Source organism: Archocentrus centrarchus, chromosome 19 (genome assembly GCF_007364275.1).
Source record: "Archocentrus centrarchus isolate MPI-CPG fArcCen1 chromosome 19, fArcCen1, whole genome shotgun sequence".
In the NCBI taxonomy this organism is placed as follows: domain Eukaryota; kingdom Metazoa; phylum Chordata; class Actinopteri; order Cichliformes; family Cichlidae; genus Archocentrus; species Archocentrus centrarchus.
This window is the reverse complement of record NC_044364.1, coordinates 555,137-582,476: the sequence shown is the minus strand read 5'-3', so window position 1 is coordinate 582,476 and position 27,340 is coordinate 555,137. Positions and strand designations below refer to the sequence as shown.

Genomic DNA, 27,340 nt, shown 5'->3' with positions numbered 1-27,340 from the left:
CATTACTTATTCTTTCGTCTTTGGTAAAAATGTTGTCCCATTACTAAATCAAATTAGTTAACTGTACGTTTCTACACAAATATAGAGTGTAATGAACTTGTTAAGCAGAGATTACTAAAGATATTATGTTTTTGAAGTGAAGGGGCGGGGCATATTCAAACTGCTGCAACATGCACCGTGGCAAGTTCAACGGCTCCTGACTGGTAAGTGTGAAGAATAACTATTTTAAATAATACTAGCTATTTCTTTGCTTAAAAGATAGCTGAGTTCCATGTGCAGCTATAACTGAAAATTATAGTTACAGCCTACTGCCACCATTATCAACACTTTGTAAAGGTAAAGTGAGGGGTTTTGGAATCGAAGTTAAATATCGCGAGTGGAGTGGCGAGCGCGAATGTTAGCATTGGCTTAGTGTTAGCGTACTGACGAGTCTCAGTTTATAACGGACAGTTACTTTAGGAGAGATGTAGTTTGCTGAAATAAACCTTTACTACACCAAGTTTAAGCCGAGTGTATCCTGTCTCTGAGAGTAATTTTTTTTAATTGAAAAAGCCGCTCCAGTAGTGTCAAGACAGCTAAATGCTATCGTTAGCTTAGTGTTTCACATCGTTCGTAACAGCATGTGCTTGTGTTAACATAGTACACGTTTTTTTCTATACGGTTTCGTATGTACTGAAATGTAATGGTCGGACACAAAGGTTGAAATCTTGTATGACTAAAGAGCTGAAGCTGAGGTTATCGCCAGTTGTTCTTCTTCACCTCTGCAGACTCTTAAAATACAGAACTGACAACAAGTTAGAAACGTTATTAAACCTGTCAGTTGTCTGCAGACAGAAGGGTAAGCCTAACTCATTCGGCAATATTTTAACTCTAATGTGAAACGGGAAAACAAAATTTTCAGGCTGAGAACAGAAATTTCAAAGGGAGACAGTATTTAAAAGTACCATATTTCCTTGATCGCTGATGACATGGTTGTGGACAAGTGTGCTAAAATCTTTATTATTTTTTGTTCTTACAGGTCCGTGTGAAGATGCAGTGGAAGTGCAAATACTGTGAGTTTACATCAGAGAAAAGGGGTTACCTCTTAAAACATTACAGGCTAAAACATGGAAGCTACACCAGAACTGTACCATTCATTTCCTTGCTTACACCAAGAGTGTTTATGCACATTTAAGTCCATCAGTGCACTTAGGGTCCACTTATCCAAAATTCACCAGAAAGACCAAGATGCACAACTGTGTGAAACACTGACCTTTCACTGTCAGTCCTGTGATTTTTCTGCTGCTTGCACAGAGGCAGTTTTTATCACTCACTTGCGGAGTACACATTTAAAAGTTAATCACAGAGTCCACTGTCCATATAATGGGTGTAACTTTAATACTACTGTGTACTCCACATTCAATGCACACAGAAGTAAACAGCACAGAACAGGCAATTGGAAGATGTTCAAACCAGAAATAGTGTCTGGTAGTGAAACCAATGAAGTGGCAGAAGAGGAACCTGGGCCCCCAAACAACACTGTTGATTTAGAAGGCAGCGAAGAGTCCAGCGATGAAGAGCATCATGATCTTGGGAAACAGTTGGAGCACAACCTAGCTGCTCTTTTTTTAAAGATGCAAACCATCCTCCACATTCCACAAAGTTCTATCGATGAAGTTATACAACAGCTCCTACATTTACGTGAACTGTCCCAACCACTGCTGCACAATTCAGTCAAGGACATTTTGAAGCTACACACAGATGTAGATGATTCAACTGTGAAACAAGTAGTCAGGGCTGCCTCAGAGAGCAATATCATACTAAAGTATTGTGGCAAGGGTGGCTCCTTATCAACCTCTAAAAGGAGAGCAGCATATGTAAACAAAAACTTTGATGTGGTTATGCCAGTTGAGTACTTTATTGCCAGGGAAAATAAATCCAGTGCTGTATATGTTCCTATAAATGCCATGTTACAGAAAATGTTGAACAGGGCAGACATTTTAGATAAAGCTCTTCCAGTACAAAAACATGTGCCACATGAGTACAGTACATACAGAGATGGTTTGTACTGTAAAGAAAATGGCCCCTTAACAGCGAGGAATTCAGAATCGCTGTTGGACTTTACACAGATGATTTTGAAGTGTCTAATCCATTCGGGACATCTAAGAAAAAACATAAAATGAGTGCAGTGTATTGGGTGCTTGCCAATGTGCCATCAAAATATAGGTCCACACTCCAGTCCATTCAACTTGGCTCTTTTATGTAAAGCCTCTGATGTAAAAGAATATGGCTATGCTAAAACTCTTCATCCTCTGATCAGGATCTGGTTTCTTTGGAGCAAGATGGCCTAAATGTTGAGAAGTTGGGAGCATGTGTCAAAGGCACAGTGTTGTATGTGGCTGCTGATAACTTGGCTGCTCATTCTTTTGCAGGATTCTTTGAGAGCTTTGGAGTGGACAAGTTCTGCAGGTTCTGCATGGCAACGATGAGTGAGATCCAAGACAAGGAGGTAAGCTCAGGCTCTTTTGAACCCCGAACTGCAGACATTCACAACAAACAGGTACAGGAGGTACAGCAGGATCCCACTTTGGCAAAACAGTATGGTGTAAAGGGACGATGTGTACTAACTGACAGTCTGGAGCACTTTCATGTTGTTCATGGCTATCCCCCTGACATCCTACACGACTTTTTTGAAGGGGTTGTTCCTGTTGAGTTATCACTCTGCATTTCAGAACTGATTTCTAAGAAATATTTCACATTAGAAACACTGAACCATGCTATCACATCTTTTGCATATGCTTTTCATGACAAAACTGACCAGCCTCAGCCTATTGCCCAAGGCTTCTCTACCAAAGGGACCATAGGTGGAAATGGCCATGAGAACTGGGCTCTAATCAGGTTGCTCCCACTTCTCATTGGCCATAAAGTGCCTGAAGGGGGACGATGCCTGGAACGTTCTGATGCTCCTTAAAGATATTGTTGAATTGGCTGTAGCAACAAGGCACACTGAAGAGTCTATACATTTCTTTGAATGCAAAGTGTCAGAACACAGAGAACTGTTGCAAACTACATTCCCAAATTTCAAATTGCGTCCAAAACACCACTTCATTATGCATTATCCTGAGATGATTAAGGCATTTGGCCCACTGTCAGATGTCTGGACAATGCGTTTCGAGGGAAAACATAAATTCTTCAAGCGGGTCATTCGTAATGCACACAACTTCAGACATGTGGCACTTACACTGGCTGTAAAGCATCAGAAAATGATGGCTTACTGTTTGGACACAAGTTCGTTTTTCAAGCCCTCAGTTGAGCTGGACAAGGTTACCACAGCACTGATCACATCTTTCCCCGAGAATGTCCAACAAGTTTTCTGCAATAGAGTACCCCAACTTACAAAGGTTATGGTTGCATCATCAGTCTCTGTAGATGGAATTAGATATTATGCTGATATGATACTCTGTTGGTTCATGTTCAGGCCTCCCCAAATTTCAAACAGATCAAGCAGATTGTGGCAATAAACACAGAGATCTTGTTTGTCTGCAATACAATGATGGCATGGTACCATGAACATGTCAGATCATTTGAACTCTGTGGCAGCACAAATCCCTCTTTATGTGTGGTGGAACTAAAAGAGCTGAATGATGTTTTCCCTCTGTCAGCATACAGATTTGGAGAAAATTCAGTAGTGACACTCACTCGTTATATTCTGTGTTGAGAAACCACAAGTGTTGTCAGTCCTAGCATTGCTCTAGATAGAGTCTAAATGTAAGCCTAATTGGTAATTTTGTATCTTTTTTGATAAGCCTTATGTTAAACTGAATATCTATGTCTTTGTGTATATATTTCTAATAAGCTATTTTTTTTATTTCCAAGATGGCAGCACACCAGAAGATGACCTTGAGAGTAATTTTCACAGAGACGGATATAAGAAAGGTTGTTCTGAATACGAGACCCACTACAGTGGAGGATTTGATAGGCAAGCTTAAAGATCACTGGGACTTAATTTTAACTTCAGTCTCCAGTACCAAGATCCTGAATTCAATTATGAAGTGTGCAATCTGACAGATATCGAAGATCTTCCTGAAAAACCAACAGTCAAGGTCATCCCTCTACTTGAGTTGGTATCTGTCTCAACATCTGAAGAAATCTTGAGTGGCACACCCAGTGTAGCAGATACAGAGATCCTCTCTACATCCTCGCAGGAGCGACAGAAACAGTGGCCAGATTGTTTTGATATCCCAGATTTTTCTGTTGATGTAGCATATAGACTTAGGCAAGCAGATCATCAGTTTCTTCGTGATGGTACGCACCTGAAAGTAACAAAAGAGCTGAAACATGAGATTCTTGAAAGATTGGCAGAGAGCATGTATAGTTGCACAGCATACCCAAATAATGCTCAGTTTGAAAGTGTTGCACAAGCCCTCATAAGCAAGCACCCCTCTCTCCAGGAGCGAGGCTCAACCAGTCGCTGTAGTGGCTGGAAAAATAGTCTAAAATTTAAAATGGCTAATTACAGAACAAAGCGCAGAAGATCAGGGTGCCTTGATGTAGCAGTAAATGCAGGGAAATGAGGAGGGCATTCAACTGAAGGAGAACCAGCCAACAAGAACATCAAGAAAGGCGAGATCAACTTCTTACCCAACTTTCCAGAGGGATTTAATCAGGTAGCCCTTGAGGGTGCCCACAAAGACTTGGTTAATGAAATGCAGAAGAGAACACCAAATGGACAGCTTGTGAAAGAGAAGATGGATCTGACATTTGCATTGAGAAGAAAAGAGGTGGTGGAGTCAGAACCTGCTGTATGTGAGATGGTGGAACGTTGGCCTGCTCTTTTCACAGAAGATCAGGTTAGTTCATTCATGATTAAGATAATGAGAACTTTTTTTTAAATATGTGTCTGTGTTTCTCTTAGGAAACTGCCTTTATAAAACCTAAAAATATTTATCTGTTAGCCATTCCCACTGTCAGCAAAAAAAGTAATTTTACCATGCAGGACATGGTAGTTGCTATCTACAGCTGCCTTTATCTTTTTTGGTAAGGAATATTGTATATTGAGTTAGTCATTATTGTGAAATCAATCCCAACACCCTGATGCAGAACTCTGATTTCAGATTATTCTGAAGAGGTTTATCATCTATTAATTCCCTGTTCACAGTACGCTATCCTGCTTATTAAAAGGTTACTTGCCAACAAAAATATATAATTTGACGCAAAATATTAATAGTCTGTTTATATGTAGCAATGGTCTGCTACACAAAAGTAACACAATACCACAAACAATCAGGGCAGTAGAAAAGCAACTCCTGTGTTGTGCGCGGTACAAAGTTTTTGTCAAAGACGTTTGACTAGAATAACTGAAATATCCCCAAATTTAAAGTGTAAAGTGAGTGAGTTGAAGGGGGCTTTGTGTTTTACAGCTGACCATGTCCACACCTGTGCAATTTTTATTGCTGGCCTCACTCTGGTGCTTCCACCTTCAGTTATTAGCTGTAAAGATGTAATATTGGAGCATTTTCTGTATTTTGCAGGTATGCATGGAGTTCAACAGGATTGTTGGCAAGAATCTCAAACAGGAATTCTATGAGAGCATTGATCGGCACAGTCCTCGTCTTATCGAGATTTTTCGATCCAAGAGAGGGAACATTGGCCAAATGTTGACACAGCTTTCCCAACAAACAAAGGTTGGTCCTATTATGCACTTGCATTGTGTGCAACAGCTCATGTAATGACTTGGCTTTAAGTCCAACTGTGTTCATTTTCATGCTTCCCATAGATTGTTGAAATGATTAAAAGATTTTGAATTTAGGGATGGAAAAACAAGGCTGAGTTTCTGAACTTCACTAAAACCTTCAGAGAACTTCAGTAAAACCTGCTAGTTCTTCTCAGTGTTGTAACAGTGGGTTAATTAACCATGAGCCATGTATTTCTTAAATTTTAGGGAATGTGCCTTCAAAAGTCCTTGATTACCATTAGGGATGCACTGATATTAAAATGTGGGATGATATCGATACCCGATATTAATATTGCTGTTATGGCAGATAACTGATAATGTATACAATATATATATTTCACTACCCTTTCGACACCTTGGAAAAAACAAAACAATCCCACCGCTGACATTGATTCTCTGCTTCAGATGAACTCCTCACAATCTTGCGCTGCATCGCTGTCACATGACCAAACAAATACCACATGACCAACCTCCTCCCCTGCCCGTCAAGAAGATGGAAATAGATATGGGTTGTTAATATTGACCCAGTTTTATTTATCGGACCAATACTCACATGTTAACAAATGACTAATATTGGCTGATACCGATGTTAATGCCGATATATTGTACATTCGTAATAACGATGCTTAAGAAGGTGTGGGGACTTTATATTGTTTAATACAATCAATTGTGCTTAGTTACTTGCTTATTTTTGTCATTTTACTGCCCAAAAGACTGCAGAGCCAACTGATATTCGAACACTGGTGCTCAGAGGACTTCCTGTTATCCTTGGTGACAACCCCACAGACTTCTACAAACCAGCCTTTGTAAGTAATTTTACTTAAAGACTACCTAAAGGAACAATAACAACTCAATCTTGAATTTTCACTCTTATACATGGTTCTCATGGGTCTTTGAAATACTTTAAATTCTTTAATATTTACTTTGCAATAATGTTTTGCAGCTGTGTTGTATGACCTATTTATCCAAAGTCAGTGTATTACTTGCATTAAGTGCCATTTGACATGGCCCCTGTTTGGAAAAGCAGCAGAGGTACTGGTGTAGGAAACTAAGCAATATACTGCTGTGATCAGTGTTTCTAACAACATTATTTTAGCCACCTAAAAAATCTAGATCAGTGAAATGTACACTATACATAGAATATTTTCACTGCATTACTGTCAGTCAGACCTCTGACATAAAATTACTTTTATATAAGTTGTATAAAGATTTCTCCTGCCAAACTTCATAGACAAAATCTGTTTACTTTGCTGAACAGAGGAACGGCTCTTCTACTGCTGCCTCAGTCTGTTCGATTGTGTTATTATTTGGTTGGTTTGAGTTCACTAAACTCACACAGTAGTACACATTTAAGGATCAAGGACATGCTAGACTAACAACTCTTGTGTTCTGTGAGGTAAAATTACTAATTTTTCCTATGGCATTTGGTTGGCATGAAGAGAGTGCTGTAACTTAATTTTCTAGTCAGATAGGTCCGTTGGACAGCAGTTTGAGATGCTGAAAATAGTATGCGTCCACTAAAACTGATATAAATTTTTTGACTTATCTAAAAATACAAGCTGCAGCAGTAATTGCTTATCTACCTACATTGATCCACCTGCTGCTTCTCCAAAGTGGGGAAAGGCTGACCACCATCTACTGTAGGTAAATATGCTGATGCATCTGTAAGCACCTCATGCAACCCACTTTAAAGGGATAGTTTTTTTTTTATCTTAATTTATATCTTATGCTATGCTGTGTTGGGTTCATGTCAGGATTTGGGCATAGACAGACAGACGTGGGAAAACAGATGGCAGTTCCAGTGATTAAAGAAAACTTGTGAGCATAGTTTTAAATAATTCAAAGGATAAGGTATTGTTCCACTTAGCACTAGCACATGAAGATGCTAGATAGATGTTCTTTTGTGGAGCTCCAACTCATTCAACATTTACACTAGGAAACTAGGGCTGCATAGTATGATAAAACAGATGATATGACAGAAATTTCAATTTGATTGTGGAAGTTATTTCTTTTTATCAATTATTGATGTCACTGAAATATCATTGTTGTGCTCTTGTCATTTATAAAGGACTCAGATGACGATGACTCTTTCTGCAACATTGACATTGGGATCCTCCTCGTTCAACCTGAAGGTGCTGTGCCCTCATCCTCCCTGCATCTCAGTCCAGCCTCACTAAAAATTGTCATTGAGGGAGAAGTGGTGATGGACAACATTCAAGACCTGCCAAAAGCTATGTGTCTTCTCTTTGGACTTGCATATGCAATGCATCTCAGTTACCCCATTTCTATGAAGTTCACGTTCCAGTTCATCCAACAGATATTTCTTGAGCTGGGCCACGTTGAACTAAAACCAAAGTTACAAACATTGAAAAACCAGCTTGCGATGTAAAGAAATGTCTTGTGTGTTGTTGTCAGTGAACAGTCAGGGGGTTGAAAATATACTTGAGCAACTTTATCAACTCCATCTGCATTATCTAATGCAGTTCAGTGCAGCAGTACTGCCTCAACTTTTATTTCTTAAGAAAGTTTGTAATGTTCAGTTTACAGTGTTATAAGACACATCAATGTCAGGCCACTTGTACTCTACAAAACAGGATTTAGACGTGTATGCTCAGGGCTCCATAGTAATATTTAGTTGATACAGTTAAAGGAAAATTCAGCACTTTTCATATAAATGTCCAGTTTGTGTTGATGGTAAATGTAGTCATTTGAAGCAGTAAATTCAAAATAATGTAATTCCTCCTCAACAGCAACATTACCGCTTATTTTACAGGTTTTTTCAGTCAATAGCAGCACAGGAATTTATTGCTTCAGTTGATTACATTTACTAACAACACAGACTGTACATTTACATAAAACATGCAAAATTTTCCCTTAAACATAGTTGATCTGTGCATTTTCCAAGTTGGAGATTGTGTCCTATTTTAAGGTGTCCAGTTTTTCCAAAAGGATGCAAATATTTTTGTTGAATGCTGCTGCATTTGTATTCCTCCTCTAAACATGTTAGAATTGAGTTCAAGCACATATGCCTATTTTTACTTGCCTTTTGGATGGCAAACTTTTTTTTGAATGGCTACTGTTTTGATACTTTTTTATACTTGTGAAAAGCATGATGACAAACTATAGTTAAAATTGTCTTTTTGCGTAAGTATTCTGCAAAAAATAAAATATTGGAATATTGAAATGTATTTGATTTATTCTCTTTACAATTTAGTGTTACATTCAATACAACTTGAACATAAAAAGGGTAATAGGAAGAGGGTAAGAGGAAATGTTATTAATCATATTAACAAAATATAAATAGCTTTAAATGTTAAATTGCTTATTTGCTTTACAGTTTAGCTTAAAAGTAATTTTCACTCTTAATCCAAATTAGTTGAGTTTACTAGAAAATCGCGTGGAAACTCGTTGCCTTAAACCATTCTAGTTTTTACACAAAGATGAAACTAAACATGTTTAGTTGTGTTAACTTAGAACCTTAGTACAATGTATCAAACATGTTTAGTAGTATTTACTAAAATGGATTAGCTCTCATAAATAGGAAGAAATTTATATGAGCTAATCAATTTTAGTAAAGACTACTAAACATGTTTAGTTTCATCTTTGTGTAAAAACTAGAATGGTTTAAGGCAACGAGTTTCCACGCGATTTTCTAGTAAACTCAACTAATTTGGGTTAAGAGTGTATGAAGACTTCCAACAAGTGATAAAACTGCAAGTGATGCAGTCTCATCTGTAGTACAGTTCACATGATCCACAGAAGGGAACAGGTACACAGTGGAAGTCATGTTTTCTGGTGGGTGCTGTGATATAAAGTGGAGTCACTACATTTCACTCACTTTCTTCAAAATGAGGAATTTCCTCAGTATGCAGCACGGCCATTAACCCTTTTCTCACCTCATGATGTTCCAGGAAACAAATTCTGCATTCATTCATGTGTATTTACATTGTTTATATAGATCAACAGAGTTTTTGGATCTTGTTATCATGTGACTGATGTGCTTTAATACATAAATGAACCACACCAACTGCAAGCTAACAGAAACCGACTGACATCTTTTACAAAACACTGGATGATCCTCACAAAAGTGACAGAGAAGAACCCAATCAAATCTGCGAAGCACCTCGGGCTGGTTAGGTCCCTTTGGTTATGTAGGAGTGTTAAAAAGTCTGAAATTAAAGTAAACGCTTTTTATTTCCCAGAAAACTGTGGAATTAATTTTGCAGGTGACATAATTAATATTTCTTTTTTTGAAAATTGTTGTAGTTTATTTGCTCATTGAGGCTGTTCCTTTCACACATGTTTTTATTAGATATAATAAATACATCATAATTTAGATATAATGTCCAATACTCAATACTCAAGTAGCATTTTGGCTCATTTATAATAGCCTGAATATAATAAACATATTTAAATGTTTTAATTTTTGTTTTATTTTTAATTTACTTTTTAACTCTTAAAAAAAATACAGATTTTTTAAAATAATTTAAGAACCCCGATTTTATTGAAGGGCATGTCAAACCAAGAGTCCATAATACTGCCGTTTCATATTTAGCATTTAAAGTTATAATTTTATTCAGTCACTGTTAACATCCAGTTACTGTACGTATAACACACGAGCCCTTACAGACCCATTTTCTGTTCTCACTATGAATGGAATCTGACTAATTTTAGTAATATTAATGTATATTTAGCAATAATCAAAGTGATACCTATTTCTGAATGATATCTGGGATTAATCCACAACTTTTTAAACCTCAGCTGTGGTGATTGAACGGCCCATCCTACATACAAATCCCAATAAGGCTGTCATGTGACCACCTTCAGATTTTCTTTTTGCTGGAGGTGAAATAAAATGAACTAGTCAGCTCCCACTCAGACTTCTACTTAAATGTGAGCAGGCATGAGAGCAGCAAATTAAACTGCTGTCACATTCGCAGAAAGAAATGTTTGTGTGGAGGTGCATTTGTGTGCAGGACAAAAGTTATGGCAAAATTAGTTATCAGTGCCACCTGTAAAAAATGGATCCTATCTACCACGACGCCCCTGCAAACCCAGTGTGTTCGATTTCAAGCTGTTAACAGGATGCAGTGTGTGGAAAAAAACGCGACCCTGTAGCTCCCAGTACCAGAACTAAAACATATCTCATATTAAAACCCATTTGTCACTGCTTTCAGGAAAGTGCTCCTTGCTTGTTGTACAGAAAGATAACTCAAAATGTTTGAGTTAAAATATGTTTGGATACCCAAAGACTTTCATCAGGTTTATTCCCATAAAAAGGGAAAATTAACAGGAACTGGCAGGAAGCGCAAAAGCAATGCAAGAAAGTTTAATCACCAAATCCCAAATCAGATCATTTAAAAAAAATAAAAATCATTATCTTTGCAGTCTTTTTCTAACTGTAGTTCTGAAACAATTGTGTCTGAATACTGTTGGTGTATTGTGAAGAAATTCTGCTTTAATCTGAGCCTCCACAGAATCATTTGTTTAGTAAGAGAGCTAATGGCTTTCCTTTTTCAGCTGTGTGAGCTTTGCTTTCAGCAGAGAGATGTGTGTTTCTTGCATTTTTGAACTTGAAGTATTTTATTGATGACATACCATCGACAGAGCTTAAGCAGAAACAGTCCTGAGGGCTTTATTTTAATTGGGCAGAACTCTGAGCCAGTGGGGGGGGGGGGTACAGGTAGAGATGAAAAAAGGTTGAAATGATCAGGGTAGAATCACAATTAATAACATCACAAGGGAAACATGGTTTGTATTAGTAGCCATGTTTATTTATTCCCAATCACCAGTGTTTCAAAGTAAAGCATTGGTATTCATGCCATGACTCTGGGTGGACTGCCATCTTCTCTTTTTCTCCTTTTGCTTTACCTTCTCTTCTGCTCCTTCATTCCTTTTACCGCTGGCTTCCAAAATGATCACCCCCACCACTACTATAAAATCCCAGAGAAAAAAGTCTGCCCACACATTGTAAATATTTTATAGATGCTCTGAAAAATCAATGATTTGAAAGAAGAAAGAGAGAGGAAGAGGGAGTGATGCAAAGAGGAGATAAGTACTGTGAGGAGAGAGGAGTGCTGGATTTAATGCCAAAAGAGGAAGCATAAAGAGGTAGAGTGAGTCTTTGTAGGCTCCCTGGCAAGGTGATGGAGGTGAGGTGAGACCCTTGAAAAGGCCAGAAAAATCTCATCTCCCTCAAGGTCGAAAATCAGATGAAGGAAGTCTTCCCTTTCAGTCACTGTTGATAAAAACTACAGTGGCCAGCTGTGTCAGGAAAAGGTCTGGACTGAAGTGAAGTAATTTGGTAGAACATAAATGGCACTAAGCATTTACATATTTGCAGCCAATCTCCAAATAGTTATGACAGGCAAGCAAAGTGTCATCACCAATCAATTCCTGATAGTCTGGGATTAGCTGATTTTATATATATATATATATATATATATAAGCTCGGGGCCTGGGAGCTTGAGGGTCCTGTGCAGTAACTTAGCTGTTCCCAGGACTGCGCTTTTCTGGACAGAGTTCTTGGATGTCGTTCCTGGATCTGTCCATTCTCCCAGTTTGGGGTCACTGTCCCAAGTGTTCCGGTTACCACAGGGACCACTGTTACCTTTACCTTCTGCATCCCCTCTAGCTCTTCTCTGAGCCCCTGGTATTTATCCAGCTTCTTGTGTTCTTTCTTCTTGATGTTGTCCTCACTTGGTATTCCAGCATCTGTCACTATGGCCTTCTTCCTTTGTTTGTCCACCGTTAGCCATCACAAGTTTGTCTGTATCTGGAGGTCTCACAGGATCTTAGCTCTGTTGTTCTCAGCCACCCTTGGGAGCATGTCCCATTTTGACCTCGGGACTTTCAGGTCATACTCGGCACAGATGTTCCTGTATATTATGCCAGCCACTTGGTTGTGGTGTTCCATGTATGCCCTGCCTGTTAGCATCTTGCACCCTGCTGTTATGTGCTGTATTGTCTCAAGGGCATCTCTGCACAGCCCGCACCTGGGGTCTTGCCTGGTGTGGTAGACCCCAGCCTCTATTGAGCTTGTGCTTAGAGTTTGCTCTTGTGCTGCCATGTTTAGTGCCTCTGTGCTGTCTGTTAGTCCAGCCTTGTCCAGCCATTGGTAGGATTTTTTTTTTTTTATATCAGCCACTTCTTCTATCTGCCGGTGGTACAAACCCTCCATGCATGGTAAGAAGCTTTCTTGTCTTGATGTCACTGGCTTCTGTCTCTTCCTTTGGCCAGCTTATTATCCCAGCAGGGTATCTGACAACTGGCAGGGCATAGGTGTTGATCTTGGATCTTGTTCTTTCCATTCAGCTGACTTTTCAGGACCTGCCTCTCTGCAGGTACTTGGTGGTTGCAGTTTTCCTGGTGGCCTCCTCATGATTCCCATTTGCCTGTGGGATTCCAAGGTACTTATTCCTGTCTTCAATGTCTATGATCGTCCCTTCTGGTAGTGCTCCCCTGGTATCTCTGCCAATTCCTTTCTGAACCCCGCTCATGTATTGTTCCACAGGCCTGCTCATCTTAGCTGGTATGACGCCTGACAAGAGTTTCCATGTTCCATGTTGTGCTGAGGCAGGTTATTGGCCAATAGTTGGATGGGACCGGTCCCTTCTGGGGATCTTTGGGGATTAGGCCTCAGGTATGGACAACCTAATCCCATACCTTTCTTAGGCACTCCTTTCGTCATCACACCTTTCTGAAACTCTGAGAGCTGGCTAACTTCTCTCTCTGCTGCCTTGATCTTAGCCTCTAGCTGTCATTTCCATGGAGGGTATTGCTCCTTGTGGCTGTTCATCTTATAGTCAAGCATCTCAAGGATCACTGCTTCATATATATGTATATATATAAATTACAGAGGTAGTCCAACTCCTCCAGGATGGCACATCAATACGTGCCATTGCCAGAAGGTTTGCTGTGTCTCCCAGCACAGTCTTAGAGAATGGAGGAGATTCCAGGAGACAGGCAGTTACTGTAGGAGAGCTGGACAGGGCCAGAGAAGGTCCTTAACCCATCAGCAGGACCAGTATCTGCTCCTTTGTGCGAGGAGGAACAGGATGAGCACTGCAGAGCTACAAAATGACCTCCAGCAGCCGCTGGGGTGAATGTCTCTGCACAAACAGTCAGAAACAGACTTCATGGTGGAGGCCTGTAGGCCTGTGGGAGGTCCTCTAGTGGGCGCTGTTCTCACTGCCCGGCACCGTGGAGCCTGATTGGCATTTACCATAGAATACCAGAACTGGCAGGTCCACCACTGGTGCCCTGTGCTTTACACAGGTGAGAGCAGGTTCACCCTGAGAACATGTGACAGACCTGAAAGGGTCTGGAGAAGCCGTGAACATTAAGCTGCCTGTAACATCGTTCAGCATGACTGGTTTGGTGGGTCAGTGATGGTCTGGGAGGCATATTCATGGAGGGACACACAGACTTGTACAGGCTAGTGTGTGTGTGTGTGTGTGTGTGTGTGGGGGGGGGGGGGGGGGTGTTGTTGGACTGTCCCAAGCATTAGATCAATTTGGTTCCATAAGGATCAAAGGCTAAAGCTAAATGAGCTAAAATTAACGAGTGAACTCAGCATACCATAAGATCATGCGATGATGTGCCACCCTGTTATATTACAAAGATTTTCTTCTTTTGTATTTCTTTTTGTATTTTTACCACCTGCATGCCCCATACATACATCATACATGCATGTATCACATTTACACATGGCATGTGAGTCAATACTCATCATAATGTCTTTCATTATGAATATTAATTGCTATCAACTTTATGTGAATTGTAGAGCCATGGAGACAAAACTGGTGCCAGCATAGAATATATGGCATGGTACCGCCAGACCTGCAGTGACGACAGTGGGATCTCAAATGATGTGGGCTGTGCTGGCAGAGAGTGTATTTAAGGAGGTATATATTTAACCTCATATTCATGAAATGTGTTCATGCTCTTATTTAGTAAATTAACTTAATTCATAGGTTGGTTACAAATAGCGTGATATTAAAATTGGCTAATCCCTTACAGGCCCAATTATCATATATTTTTAATCAATAATTATAATTATATATATGATTATTATTAATGTAATAAATCCTTGCCAATTTACAAATGTATGTAATCATTTAAAAACAACAGGGATTTAGCGTAATTCAATTCATAATCTGCATTATGACAGTTGTCATATTTGTGTCATTTTGTGTAACTGGTGGTTCCTTCCTCTTATGACAAAAGCTGTCTAGTGTGAAAGACTCAACACGTTACTTGGAATGTGCATATGTTTGGCTGTAACATAATACAATCATATAATGGAGGATATAATTCCTCTACTGTTATTTTGAATGCCAACAGAATGCAGAGCAGCCACCTAAACTCTGCTCCCACAGAGGTCACTCATCTTGTTAATAGTTTTGCATCCTCACTGTGTCCGACTCTGATACTGTGGCTGTTCAACAAAACTACAGCTTATAGTGAAGAAGCCAACATGGTCACCACCAAAGTTTGGTCTGTGTAATAAGCAGAGATGATGTGTCTTTTATTTTGGAACAGCTTTCTCTTGTTTATGTCAGTGTAAGGTGGTAAACTGCTTTTTGGGGGGGGGCCCCCCACCGATGCTGCCGGGAACTCCCCCTCCTCCGTGGCCGCCGCGACTGCAGTGGAAGGGGGAAGCCAGTGAGCGGAGCCGCAGATGAAGGACGCTGACGGGCACTGTTCTGAAATGCTGGGCCCCCCAGCGCCAGACGAGTGCCGTTGAAGTAGCCGGAGCTAGCCTGGTCTTTAGTATGGTCGCGTCGTTCCCCCCCCAGACCCGAGCGGTATAACGCCGCGGATATTGTCACAGCGTCATGCGCAAACTACCGTCTCTGTGAGTAAGACTGACTCCAGTATCACAACCGTTTGGGATAAGGGGCTTTCTCACACCACCAGCTGCCAGCCAGATCTCTCTTGGCTACCCGCCGATGTAGAGATAATCGATTCTCCCCTGATGGTGGACATTTTGGAGGCAGAAACTCATGCATCTCGGCCCAACAGAACAAAACAACCCACTAACAAGGACAAACATGCAGGACTCCGGAGATGGGCATAACTTAAAGGCATTTATTAAAGTAGGGAAAAACAATACAAAAACCGTTCAGAAGGGAGACGAAGGGGAACCACAGGGAGCACAGGAACACACGGGCACACAACAACAACGACGCGACAAGGAACACATGGAAACTGAGGGCTTAAATACACACTGGGTAATCAGGGCAAGAGGAAACAGCAGGGAACAACAGGTGAGGCAAATGAAACTAATTACACAGGGGAAGCAAAGCTGAACACAAAGCACAGGAAAACCAGACTGTCAAAATAAACAGGAAGTGACAAACCAAGGAACATACTGACTAAACACGGGGAACAGGCACAGACTCAGGACAGAGACGCAGACATATCACAACACTAGGAAACACAAGACAAACATACTGGGAGGAGAAGCTCAGGAAATAAACTAAACACAAAACGCTGGGCAAACGGCCCAGGACGTGACAGCTTCTATCTATTACAGCCTATATAGTGATTATATCTAGCTTTGTAAAAGATATTTTGTCGATATTTATTTCACGGGTACTGGCGACTTATATATTAGTACAGTAAAAGATCTCTTATTCAGCTAATGTATAAGATAAATACCATCTATCATCTATCTTTTGATAGATGCACCCCATTCATACCTGTGTACTTGGCCCATGTCACACATTTTGTAATGTAAAACAGTGACTATGCCTAATGAGTCACACATCATACAGTATATCGTCAGATTCAACACAGGTAGACCTTTGCAACAATCTGTATTTGGTGTTTCTGGGAGTCAAAAAGTACATGAATCTACTCATCACATATTTGAAATTTCGGCCTCTTATACTTATGTGTTTGTGGGGCTGCATGTCCTGAATCAGGATGTTCACATTTTATTTGTTCTGACATGTAGAGGAACCCCCAGTCTACTGTCCTACCCAATTTTGGATCAATCAGGTCTTTCAATTTGAAATTACATTGGTTCACCTGTAGCATCTCCCATTCAGCTTGGCATTAATTATTATTATTATTATTATTATTATTGTTGTTGTTGTTGTTGTTGTTGTTGTTGTTGTTGTTGTTGTTGTTATTATTATTATTATTTATGGGGTATGTCATGATGTCTGAGTTTAACCACTTTTGCAGTAAAATATTTTTATTCAAGAATCCATTTTGTAAATTAGAGACCCTAGAGAATATGAAAAACATTGCTGTGCTTCATTCTGTCTCGATATTTGGGGGCATTTCCACTGCACTTACACTGCCTATATGTTGCAAAGAGGCACCGTTTTCTAATTGGTCATTCTTTCATCTCCTGGGACTGCTATTCCCGTTGTGAGAGTACTGACAACAGAATATTGAGGTTGAAACTGTGCTGCAGGGGATCAACTTTACAAGTGGTGATTTAAATAGAAAAATGAAACTACTGAAGCACCAAAACAAATTCTGGAAATAGAATACAGATATTAAAAAAATCATATATAAATTAAGGGAAACTGGAAGTCTGAGACAGAGCAGACAGAGATCGTGTTGAGCTACATTTAGCCAGCTGGTGGGAACCACACTTGGAGAATAAATGAACATACACTTGAGTAAAACTTGCTCACTTCATTTTGTCATGTTTCTGCTGCAACAATTACTAGACAAAGTCAATGTGGTGGAAAGTTTGCAAACAAAACAAAGGCACTATATTCCAATCTGCTTTCTCATTATTCTTTCTAGTCTCAACACGTCTGCAAATGGCAAAGTAATTATTACATACGGCTTGTGCAGTTCATATGTTCTGTGCCCTGAATGTATTTGTGAAAATTATTGACTTTTTTACTGCATTCATAAAAATACAAGCTCAGCTAGAGAGACAGACAACTGTGTATTACTTGTGTACTGAATCCAGATGAACACAAATATATAAAGTCAAGAAAAACATGATGAACTTTCCAGCTCATCACATGCCTCAGCATTATACTATACTGCTCAGCAAATTAAAGGAACACATTTTAATCAGAGTTTGGCATCCAGTCAATTAAACTTTTGGGATATTGATCTGGTCAGTTAAGTAGCAGAAGGAGTTGTTTCAGCTGCTTTGGTGTTAGTGAAATTAACAACAGGTGCACCAGAGGGGCAACAATGAAACAACCCCGAAAACAAGAATGTTTCTACAGGTGAAGGCCACTCACATTCTCCCCTCCTCATCTTTTTTTGACTGTTTTTCATTAGGGTCAGTGTCACTACTACATGAGGCGTTGCACAGGTAGTCCGACTCCTCCAGGATATCACATCAATACATGACCTAAATCTAATAGAAAGGTTCTTTTTTTAAAAAAAAATTAATTTATTTAAATTAATTTATTTGTTATTTAAATAATAGAACACCTCTGGGACATTGTGTTTTGGTCCATCTGACACCACCAGGTTGCACCTCAGACTGTCCAGGAGTTCAGTGATACCCTGGTACAGATCTGGGATTAGATCCCCCAGGACACCATTCGTTGTCTCATTAAGAGCATGCCTCAACATTGTCAGGCATGCATACTTTTATTTATTTATCCATTATTTAACCAGGGACCAGGCCAAGAGGGCAGGAAAAGTTTAAACAAATAAAACACGCAAAAATCTAAAGATCTAAAAATCTTGACTATCAATCAACAATCTAAAACATATATGCAAATTAAATGGAATAACAGAACATTTCAAGGGCGATATTAAAAGCAGTCACGTTGACCATGAGACCTATTTTTACATTACCTCAAAATAGACTAAACTCCCCATCGTAACCAGTTCTGACAATTTCAGCTCCTTTTGTAGATTATTCCAGGAAACAGGAGCAGCATATTTAAATTCCATTCTGACTCTGGGGACATGCATTCGTATAACATTTTTTGAGCGAAGTCTATGCTAGTTAAGACTCTTACACATATAGACACACAGACAAGAAGGAACCAGCCCAAGTAGACATTTATAGATTAAAACTAACCAATGAGAAAGTCTGCAGATATATATAAATGGCCTTTCAGCAGCAGCATACAAAGAACAGTGATAAACACATTTTCCACAGCCATTAACAAAACATAATGCACATTGATAAACAATATCCAGTTTCTTTAGGTACTGACCAATACAGGTAAAAAAGTTGTGAAAATTAAGTATGTCCTCAGTTTAAGAGAGAAACAAGATCTATTCCTACAAAAGAAGCTTAGTTTAAGTTTCACTTTGGACACTAGCTTTCTGATGTGAGGTTTAAATGATAAATTCTTATCTATAATAATACCTAGATACTTATAAGATGGGACCAATTCAATTTCATCCCCTTGAATTGTTTTAATCTTGGGAAGCTTAGACAATAACTTGTTGCCATTTGAGAATAACATGAACTTGGACTTGTCTGAATTTAACACCGATTAACAACATCAAAGGCAGACTGGAAGTATAAAGAGTTTTACTAATGAAGGATATGAACAATAAATAATTGTGTCATCTGCATAAAAATTAAATGCAGCATTTGATATATATATATATATATATATATATATATATATATATATATGAGAGAGAGAGAGAGAGAGAGAGAGAGCGAGAGAGAGAGAGAGAGAGAGAGAGAGCAGTGGTCCTAGAATAGAGCCCTGGGGCACTCCCTTGGTCACTGGTAAGACAGAGGACAAAGAACCAGCAAAATGGAACCATTTTGCTGGTTGTATATTACTTTTACAAGCATGTGGGGGCCACAGAACCTACTGAGTACCATTTTGAGTTCCTGCAATAGATTTTTGGTAAAATGGACTAGCCTTGTGCGTCATTTGTTCACTTTGATTTTCAGGGTCTTTGAACTCAGCCCTCTGTAAGTTGGTATTTTTCATTTCCATCAAATGATGTTGCATATTTTCATTCATTACACATTAACTACTCAATATCAGTATAGATATGCAGTGTGTTTTTTCCCCCATTGAGATTTGTTGTGTTTTCAAAGTGCTCTTTATATTTTTTGAGCAGTGTATTATACTGATTATACTGTCTTTGCTTTTATGCTAATGGTTTCCAAACAACATGAGGAAACACTGTGCTGCACAGACGCTTCCATTTGTTGTTAATATGAGCAACATAAAGTTAAAACTGAAATATTACAATCCTATCCTCATTCTGGTCTTTATCTCTATCTATGTCTGTCTGTGTACACACACACACACACACACACATACGGTGCTATGAAAAAGTGAGATGACTGAGCCTTTGTGTTCTTTAGGTCAACAGTGGTTTTCCTGTTACAAGGGATGCGATTTTTGAATCATGAGCTCTGAACTTACAGGAAGCAAGTTTGGATGTTATTCGAAGGTTCTTTTGTGGATAAATCGTTCATGTGCTCTTGGAGTAATTTTGCTAGGCCGGCCATGCCTGGGGAGGTTCACTGATGTTTTTTCCATTTGTGGACAATGGCTCTCATACTGGTTCATTGGAGTCCCAAAACCTTAGAAATTGGTTTGTAACCCTTTGCAGACTGATAGATGTCAGTGGATGTGTCACGTGTTCCTGAGTTTCTTTAGATGATGAATATGGAACAAAGAACACCATCCCCACAGTCAAGCTTTTTGAGCTCTTTTAGCCTACTTCATTTTGTCACACAGGATGTAATGATTTCTTGATTCAATAGGTCTGGCAGTAACCATTTTTTTTCCACAGTGGCTTTTTTTATTAACAGTCGAGAGTGACAGAAAATTGAGGGAAGCAATACGGAGGAAGACATGCGGGGAATGGCAACAGGCCGGGACTTGAACCTGCGCCGCCTGCACCGCTATGCGGCATATGTATGTGGTCGCCTGCTCAACTTCTGAGCCACCCTGCCGCCCCACTCCATGGCCTTAATGTGCTTCTTCTTTAGCCACTCCATTGTTATCTTGGCAGTATGTTTTGGGTTATTGTTTTGCTGGAAGCTTCAGTTTCCTGGCTGAGAGACGGAAGTTCTCGTCCAAAGCATAACCTGGACCTTGACCTGGATGATTTGACCTGGAGTATCAATACGACCAGCATTTACAGGAAGGCCCAACAGAGACTGCATTTCCTGAGGGTTCTTAGGAGCAACTATCTGACCCAGAATGTGCTGGTGTCCTTCTACCGTTGCTGTGTAGAGAGCATCCTGACCTACTGTCTGTGCGTGTGGTTCAACAGCTGCACAGCAGCAGACAGGAAAACACTCCAGCGAATCATCAACACGGCTCAAAAGATCATAGGCTGTCCCCTGCCCTCCCTCCAGGAACTGTTCAATGCCCGCTGCCAGAGGAGGGCACAGAACATCCTCCAGGACCCCTCACACCCTGGACACTCCTTGTTTCAGCTACTGCCATCAGGCAGACGTTTCAGGACAATGAAGGCCAGAACAAACAGACTGAGGAACAGCTTTTATGCCAGGGCTATCATTGAACTGAACTCTGTGTGGTTTGGACAGTGATGTGGGGTGGTAGTGCTGACTGTGTGCGTGCGTTGGTGTGTGTATTGGGGCTAGATTCATCTTAATTTACTATTGTGCACTGTATTTTAGTAATCATTTTTATCACTCATATTTTTATTATTTTATTATTTATTGTCTGAGGCACCTAAAAGGAATGCATTTTAAATTTCGTTGTGCAACTTCTGTGTACAATGACAATAAAGATTCTGATTCTGATTCTGATTCTGATTCATAATGTTTCCACATCTGTGCTTGACTGTGAGGATGGTATTCTTTGGGCCATGTTCAGCATTTCTCTTCTTTCAAACACGGTGGGTCAAGTTAATGCCCAAACTCAATTTTAGTTTCATTTGACCACAGGATTTCCTCCCAATCCTTCTCTGAATCAGTTAGATGTTCACTGGTAAACTTAGGACGGGCCTGCACATGTGCTTTCTTGAACAGCGGGACCTTGCTGCAAGATTTCAATCCATTACGGAGTAGTGAGTTACCAATGGTGCTCTTGCTGACTATGGTCCCATCTGCCTTCAAATCACTGACACTATCCTCCAAGTGAAGTTTCAGGCTGACACACCACCTTTCTCATGATCATCTTCACCCCACAATGCAAGATCTGGCATGGAGCTCCAGACTGAGGGTGTCTGATGGTCACTCTTGGTCTGGCCATTTTAAAGAAAAAGAAAAGAAAAGAAACAGCCTTTATTGTCCCACAGAGGGGAAATTTGGGTGTAACAGCAGCCGCAGTTATTATAAATATAAATAAAGATATAATAATTCACACTATTAAGAAAAGAATATATATAAAATCAACAAACAATATTAACCTTAATACTACTAATAATAACACTATATACAATGTACATGATGTGCCTGTGTGTTGAACCTTAACAGGCCGGACTATTTACAGTATATTATATATTATCCTACATTGTGTAGGCTATTGTGGTTTTTGTTGGGAGCAGTGATGGTTATAAAGTCTTACAGCTGCTGGGAGGAAGGATCTGCGGTAACGCTCCTTTGTGCATTTAGGATGCAGCAGTCTGTCACTGAAGGAGCTCTCCAGCTCAGCAACAGTTTCATGCATGGGGTGGGAGACCTTGTCCATCAGTGATGTTATTTTGGTCAGAGTCCTTCTGTCTCCCACCACCTGCACTGAGTCGAGAGGACATCCTAGGACAGAGCTGGCTTTCCTGATGAGCTTGTCTATCCTCTTCCTCTCAGCTGTAGACAAGCTGCTGCTCCAACATACTGCTGCATAGAAGATGGCTGATGCCACCACAGAGTCATAGAAGGTCTTCAGGAGTGTCCCCTGCACTCCAAAAGACCTCAGCCTTCTCAGCAGGTAGAGTCTGCTCTGACCATTCCTGTAGAGCGCATCAGTGTTATGAGTCCAGTCCAGTTTATTGTTTAGGTGAACACCCAGGTACTTATAAGAGTCCACTATCTCAATGTCCACTCCCTGGATGTTCACCGGTGTCCGTGTGGTGGGTCTGCGCCTGCGGAAATCCACCACCAGCTCCTTGGTTTTAGCGGCGTTGATCAGGAGGTGGTTCCGCTGGCACCAGTCCACAAAGTCCTGAGTCCACTGTCTGTACTCTGAGTCATCCTCACCTGTGATGAGGCCAACTATGGCAGAGTCGTCAGAGAACTTCTGCAGATGGCAGCGTGGGGAGTTGATGGAGAAGTCTGCAGTGTAGAGGGTGAAGAGGAACGGTGCCAGCACAGTTCCCTGTGGGGCCCCCGTACTGCAGACCAGCCTGTCAGAGACACAGCCCTGTGTCCTCACGTACTGTGGGCGGTCAGTGAGGTAGTCCAGTATCCACTCGGAGATGTGGTGGTCCACTCCTGACAGTTCCAGCTTGTCTCTCAGAAGTCCTGGCTGGATGGTGTTAAAAGCACTGGAGAAATCAAAGAACATGATCCTCACAGTGCTTCCAGGCTTCTCCAGGTGGGTCAGAGCTCGGTGCAGGAGGTAGATGACGGCGTCATCCACCCCGATGCCAGGCCGGTAGGCGAACTGCAGCGGGTGCAACGAAGACGACACCATGAGGCGTAGATGGTTGAGGACCAGCCTCTCGAGGGTCTTCATTAGATGCGATGTCAGGGCTACCGGCCTGTAGCTGCTAAGATCCTTTGGATGTTTGGTCTTTGGTACCGGTACCACACAGGAGGTCTTCCACAGTTGTGGTACTTTCCCCAGCTTCAAGCTCAGGTTGAACATGTATCCCATGATGCCACACAGCTGATCTGCGCAGCACCTCAGGAGCCTGGAGCTGATGCCGTCTGGACCAGCAGCCTTTCGCACCTTGATCTTACGTAGCTCTTCCATTTCTGAATAATTGCACCAGCAGTTGTTACCTTCTCACCAAGCTTAGTGCTGATTGTCTTATAGTCCATTCCAGCCTCGGGCAGGTCTACAATCTTGTTCCTGATGTCCTTTGACAGCTCTGTGGTCTTGCCCATGGTGGTATAGAGGTTGTGTGCATTATACACACAATGAGTTGAGATCAGGAGTATCTGTAATTGATTGATTGATTGATTGTAATCTGTATGCCACATGGACACACAGCCAGTCTGTAGGAGCCAGAATGGCTGGGTTGTAGGGGTTCAAATACTACACATGAAAATCAATTTATAACTTTTATGTGTTTTTCTGGATTTTTGGTTGATATTCTGTCTCCATAAAAATTAAACTACCATAAAAATTAGAGACTGTTCATTTCTTTGGAAGTGAGCAAATTACAAATTCAGCAGGGGATCAAATAATTATTTCCCCTGCTGTACAATGCCATGCCTGAATGAACACCAGAGCAACACACCAAATGCGTATTTTTATATTACTGAAAGTCACTAATGTTTATGTTAAAATAAGGCCAGCTGTTATAAAAACATTATTCAGCTTCCTTTGAATTATTTGTTTACATTAACAATCTGTTTTATTTGATTATGGAGCAAGGCTCTTTCAGAGAAGCACTGCTGTACATGCAACCAAATATAACTTATATCTGGTGTTGAGGAGAAGCTAATTTGTAGCACCAGTGCCTACTTATGTTTTTAAATCTCTGAAGTAGATAAATCTGAATGTGGATAAATGCAGCTAAGATTAAGTGTGTATACATGTGTATGTTACACATGGCAGTATTATTTGTTTTCATTTCACTGATAAAAGTAGTAAGCCTTAGATTTGAAAAGGTAATACATCTGTGAAATGGTTTAGTGTGCACATTCTTTATTAGTTTCCCTTAACGTGACTTTTAATCAGGTGGTTAGATATTCCAAGATCATGAGCCTTCTGTTATTCTGAATTTTGTAGGTTATCCATGTCTTCTATGTGCTAAAGCTGCCACTTCAAAACAAATTAAAATCCTTTCATTCACAAAATTAATTTAGTGAAATTGGTAGGCCAATAAACCAATTTCTGCCATGTGTACAGACTAAAAAAGGGTTTAAGGGGTACCCCAGTTTGTTACTCTGAAGGACTAGATAACAAAATTATACTTGAAATTTGAACATCATCTAACACCTAATCAAATCTTTAACAACAAACCTTATTGTCACAAGATGATGAATTTCCTTCGTGTTTTTTAGTGATGGAAGTTTGGCTCTCTTCAGAGAGCCGGCTCTTTAGGCTCTTTACTTGTTATCATTGTAGCCTCATTTGTAGCGTTTCCCCATCTCACAGCCATCACACAGCTCAGTTTTTTACCTGAATGTGTCGAGGTATCAGCCCCACTCTGGATCAAAAAATACTCATGACTGCAATGAGGGATTATTGTGGAACAGAAAAATAACGACAATATCTTGCAACAATGGCTTAAAATCACAAGTCAGCAACTTCTCTCTTTGTGCTGAGGCTGCAATATCCAGGTGGCTTAATAGAGCTGGAGACCATAACTTTCTGTACAGTCTACTCTATTGCCAGTACTGACCATGGCATGTCTAAATAAATCCTAAAGGAACACTAACATAAAAGTAACACGTCATAGTGAATCTAAACTTTTTAATAATGGAGAAAAGGCAAATGAGAGGCAATTTATTTATGTTGTTGCTGTTTAGGTTTGTCAGTCAAAAACATGACTGTGGACACAAACAGTTTTCATCTCAAAAAAGCATTTTTAAATTTAGTAGGTTTAAACCTACCTCTAACCCTACACCTCTAAACCAAAAGCCCCAGAATCAGACGTAAACCAGAATTATTATGTTAGATGAGAACTGTCAGGAAGACAAACACACACATATTCAGAACATACATGCTCATTTTAGAGCATTTATAACAGCGGAAAACAGCCAACATGACGATTTAGACAGAAACAGAAATGAATCCATCAGGCCCAGCATGGAGGCTGAGCCTGACAGCTGACACAACACTTCACACATTGATACAACACAACTCCAAATGAATAGACGCACAGTTGTAAGACGTGATCACAGCCATCAGTCATACATATCAACACAATGCTAGGGTGTGAATGTTATTCACTATAAAAAGTGAAATCTAAACATGAAAACAATTGATCTTCTCATCAGGAAGTTTTTATGCGAGAATTTCACTTCTTTCATGTTTTTATGTCCTTAATTATCCCATGAAGATATTATACCTATTATGGTTTTTTCAGTGACTTAATGTTTGATTACCAGAATTAAAAAGCCGTTCAATACAGAAGTTATGATTTCTTTCAAGCACCATACTGTCCACATCAGTTCACATATTAGAAACAGATAATAATTAAATGGAATTCTGTTTTTTTTATTGTCAGTTTTAGACCACATCAATTCATTTTTTTTATATAGCGCCAAATCACAACAAACAGTCGCCTCAAGGTGCTTTATATTGTAAGGTAAAGACCCTAATAATAATAATAATAGTAATAATAATAATAATAATGTAGTCAAAGTGTAAAACAAAGGCAGTCCATAAAGTAAAAATATTGCTTCAGTTTTATCTGATTAGCCTGTTTTCACCGAGGCTGTTCATCAAGTTAAAGTGGAGGGAGCACTGTGCTGAGATCTCATCTCTTAGATAAATGTTGCCATTATATTCATCAAGCCATCACTATGTGGTTATCAACACAAGCAGACATCCTATTATGATGATTTTGTACATCTAAACTGACTTCTTGATGCATTTTTGTTTGACAGACATTTAAGCAAGTTTTTCATTTCCACCAATACTAAAATCCATTTATTCAGAATTATTTAATTTAACCAACATATAGTAGTGATTGCTGTGGTTTTACCTGCCTTCAGTTAGATTAAAGAAACCATGAAAACATGAGTGCAGTTGTTGCTGAGGTTGATGAGCAGCCCCAGTTTAGCATGTAGTAAAGATTACATGTACCCACTGTGACCTCATCCGCTGCTTAGTAGAAGCCTAGTTTTAAAAATGACCTTAGCTTTAGAAGCCAGAAGTGACCATATTGGACAAGAGAGTAGTTTGCTAAGTGATTGGCTAAAAGTTCACAAATAAATCAGACTTAGTGAGGTGCATCCATAGACTATATGGGTGTATCACTCAGATCAATACCTGATAATTAGTACTAAGCAAAATACAAATAATATACTAGAACTTACTCAGCAAAACCGGAACACAAATGGACTGTTGGTACACTGCAAAAAAATTTAAAGAACACTGTGAAAATACTTCAGATCTCAATGGGGAAATAAAAATCATGCTCGATATGTATGCTGATATGGACTACATACAGTAATGTGTTAGGAACAGAAGGATACTACATCATTTGAGGGGCTGAATTCAAAGGCACTAAAAGTGAAAAAATGATGTACAGTAGCAGGCTAGTCCATTCTACCAAAATTTCATTGCTGCACCTCAAAATGGTCCTCAGTAGTTTGTGTGGCCCCCACATGATGTGGGATCTCCTCCTAGAACTGGACCACAGCATCACTGAGCTCCTGGACAGTCTGACATGCAACCTGCTGGTGTCAGATGGACCGAAATATAATGTCCCAGAAGTATTCCACGGGATTTAGGTCAGGTGAGTGTGGGGGCCAGTCACTGGCACCAAATCCTTCATCCTCCAGGAACTGTCTGCATATTCTAGCCACATGAGGCCAGGCATGTCATGTACCAGGAGGAACCCAGGACCCACTGGGGTTCAGTGGGTCCAAGGATTTCATCCTGA

General features: G+C 40.0%; 2 protein-coding genes across 3 annotated transcripts in view; one reads left to right on the top strand and one right to left on the bottom strand.

The window, feature by feature from the left end:
* The window catches only part of ca10a (carbonic anhydrase Xa), a 412,177-nt gene that overhangs the window by 55,790 nt on the left and 329,047 nt on the right, over positions 1–27,340 (bottom strand). The window lies entirely within an intron of this gene.
* LOC115798158 (uncharacterized) lies at positions 10–8,875 on the top strand. Of its 2 annotated transcripts, none has more exons than XM_030754900.1 (7): positions 10–203; positions 1,019–1,052; positions 2,412–2,488; positions 3,856–4,829; positions 5,511–5,663; positions 6,427–6,519; positions 7,782–8,875. In XM_030754900.1, the coding sequence occupies exons 4-7, from the start codon at positions 4,686–4,688 to the stop codon at positions 8,100–8,102; spliced, it is 711 nt and encodes a 236-aa protein (XP_030610760.1). In that variant the 5' UTR covers positions 10–203; positions 1,019–1,052; positions 2,412–2,488; positions 3,856–4,685; the 3' UTR covers positions 8,103–8,875. The 2 variants fall into 2 exon arrangements, with proteins under 2 accessions (XP_030610760.1, XP_030610761.1); XM_030754901.1 differs by lacking the exon at positions 10–203 and adding an exon at positions 229–336.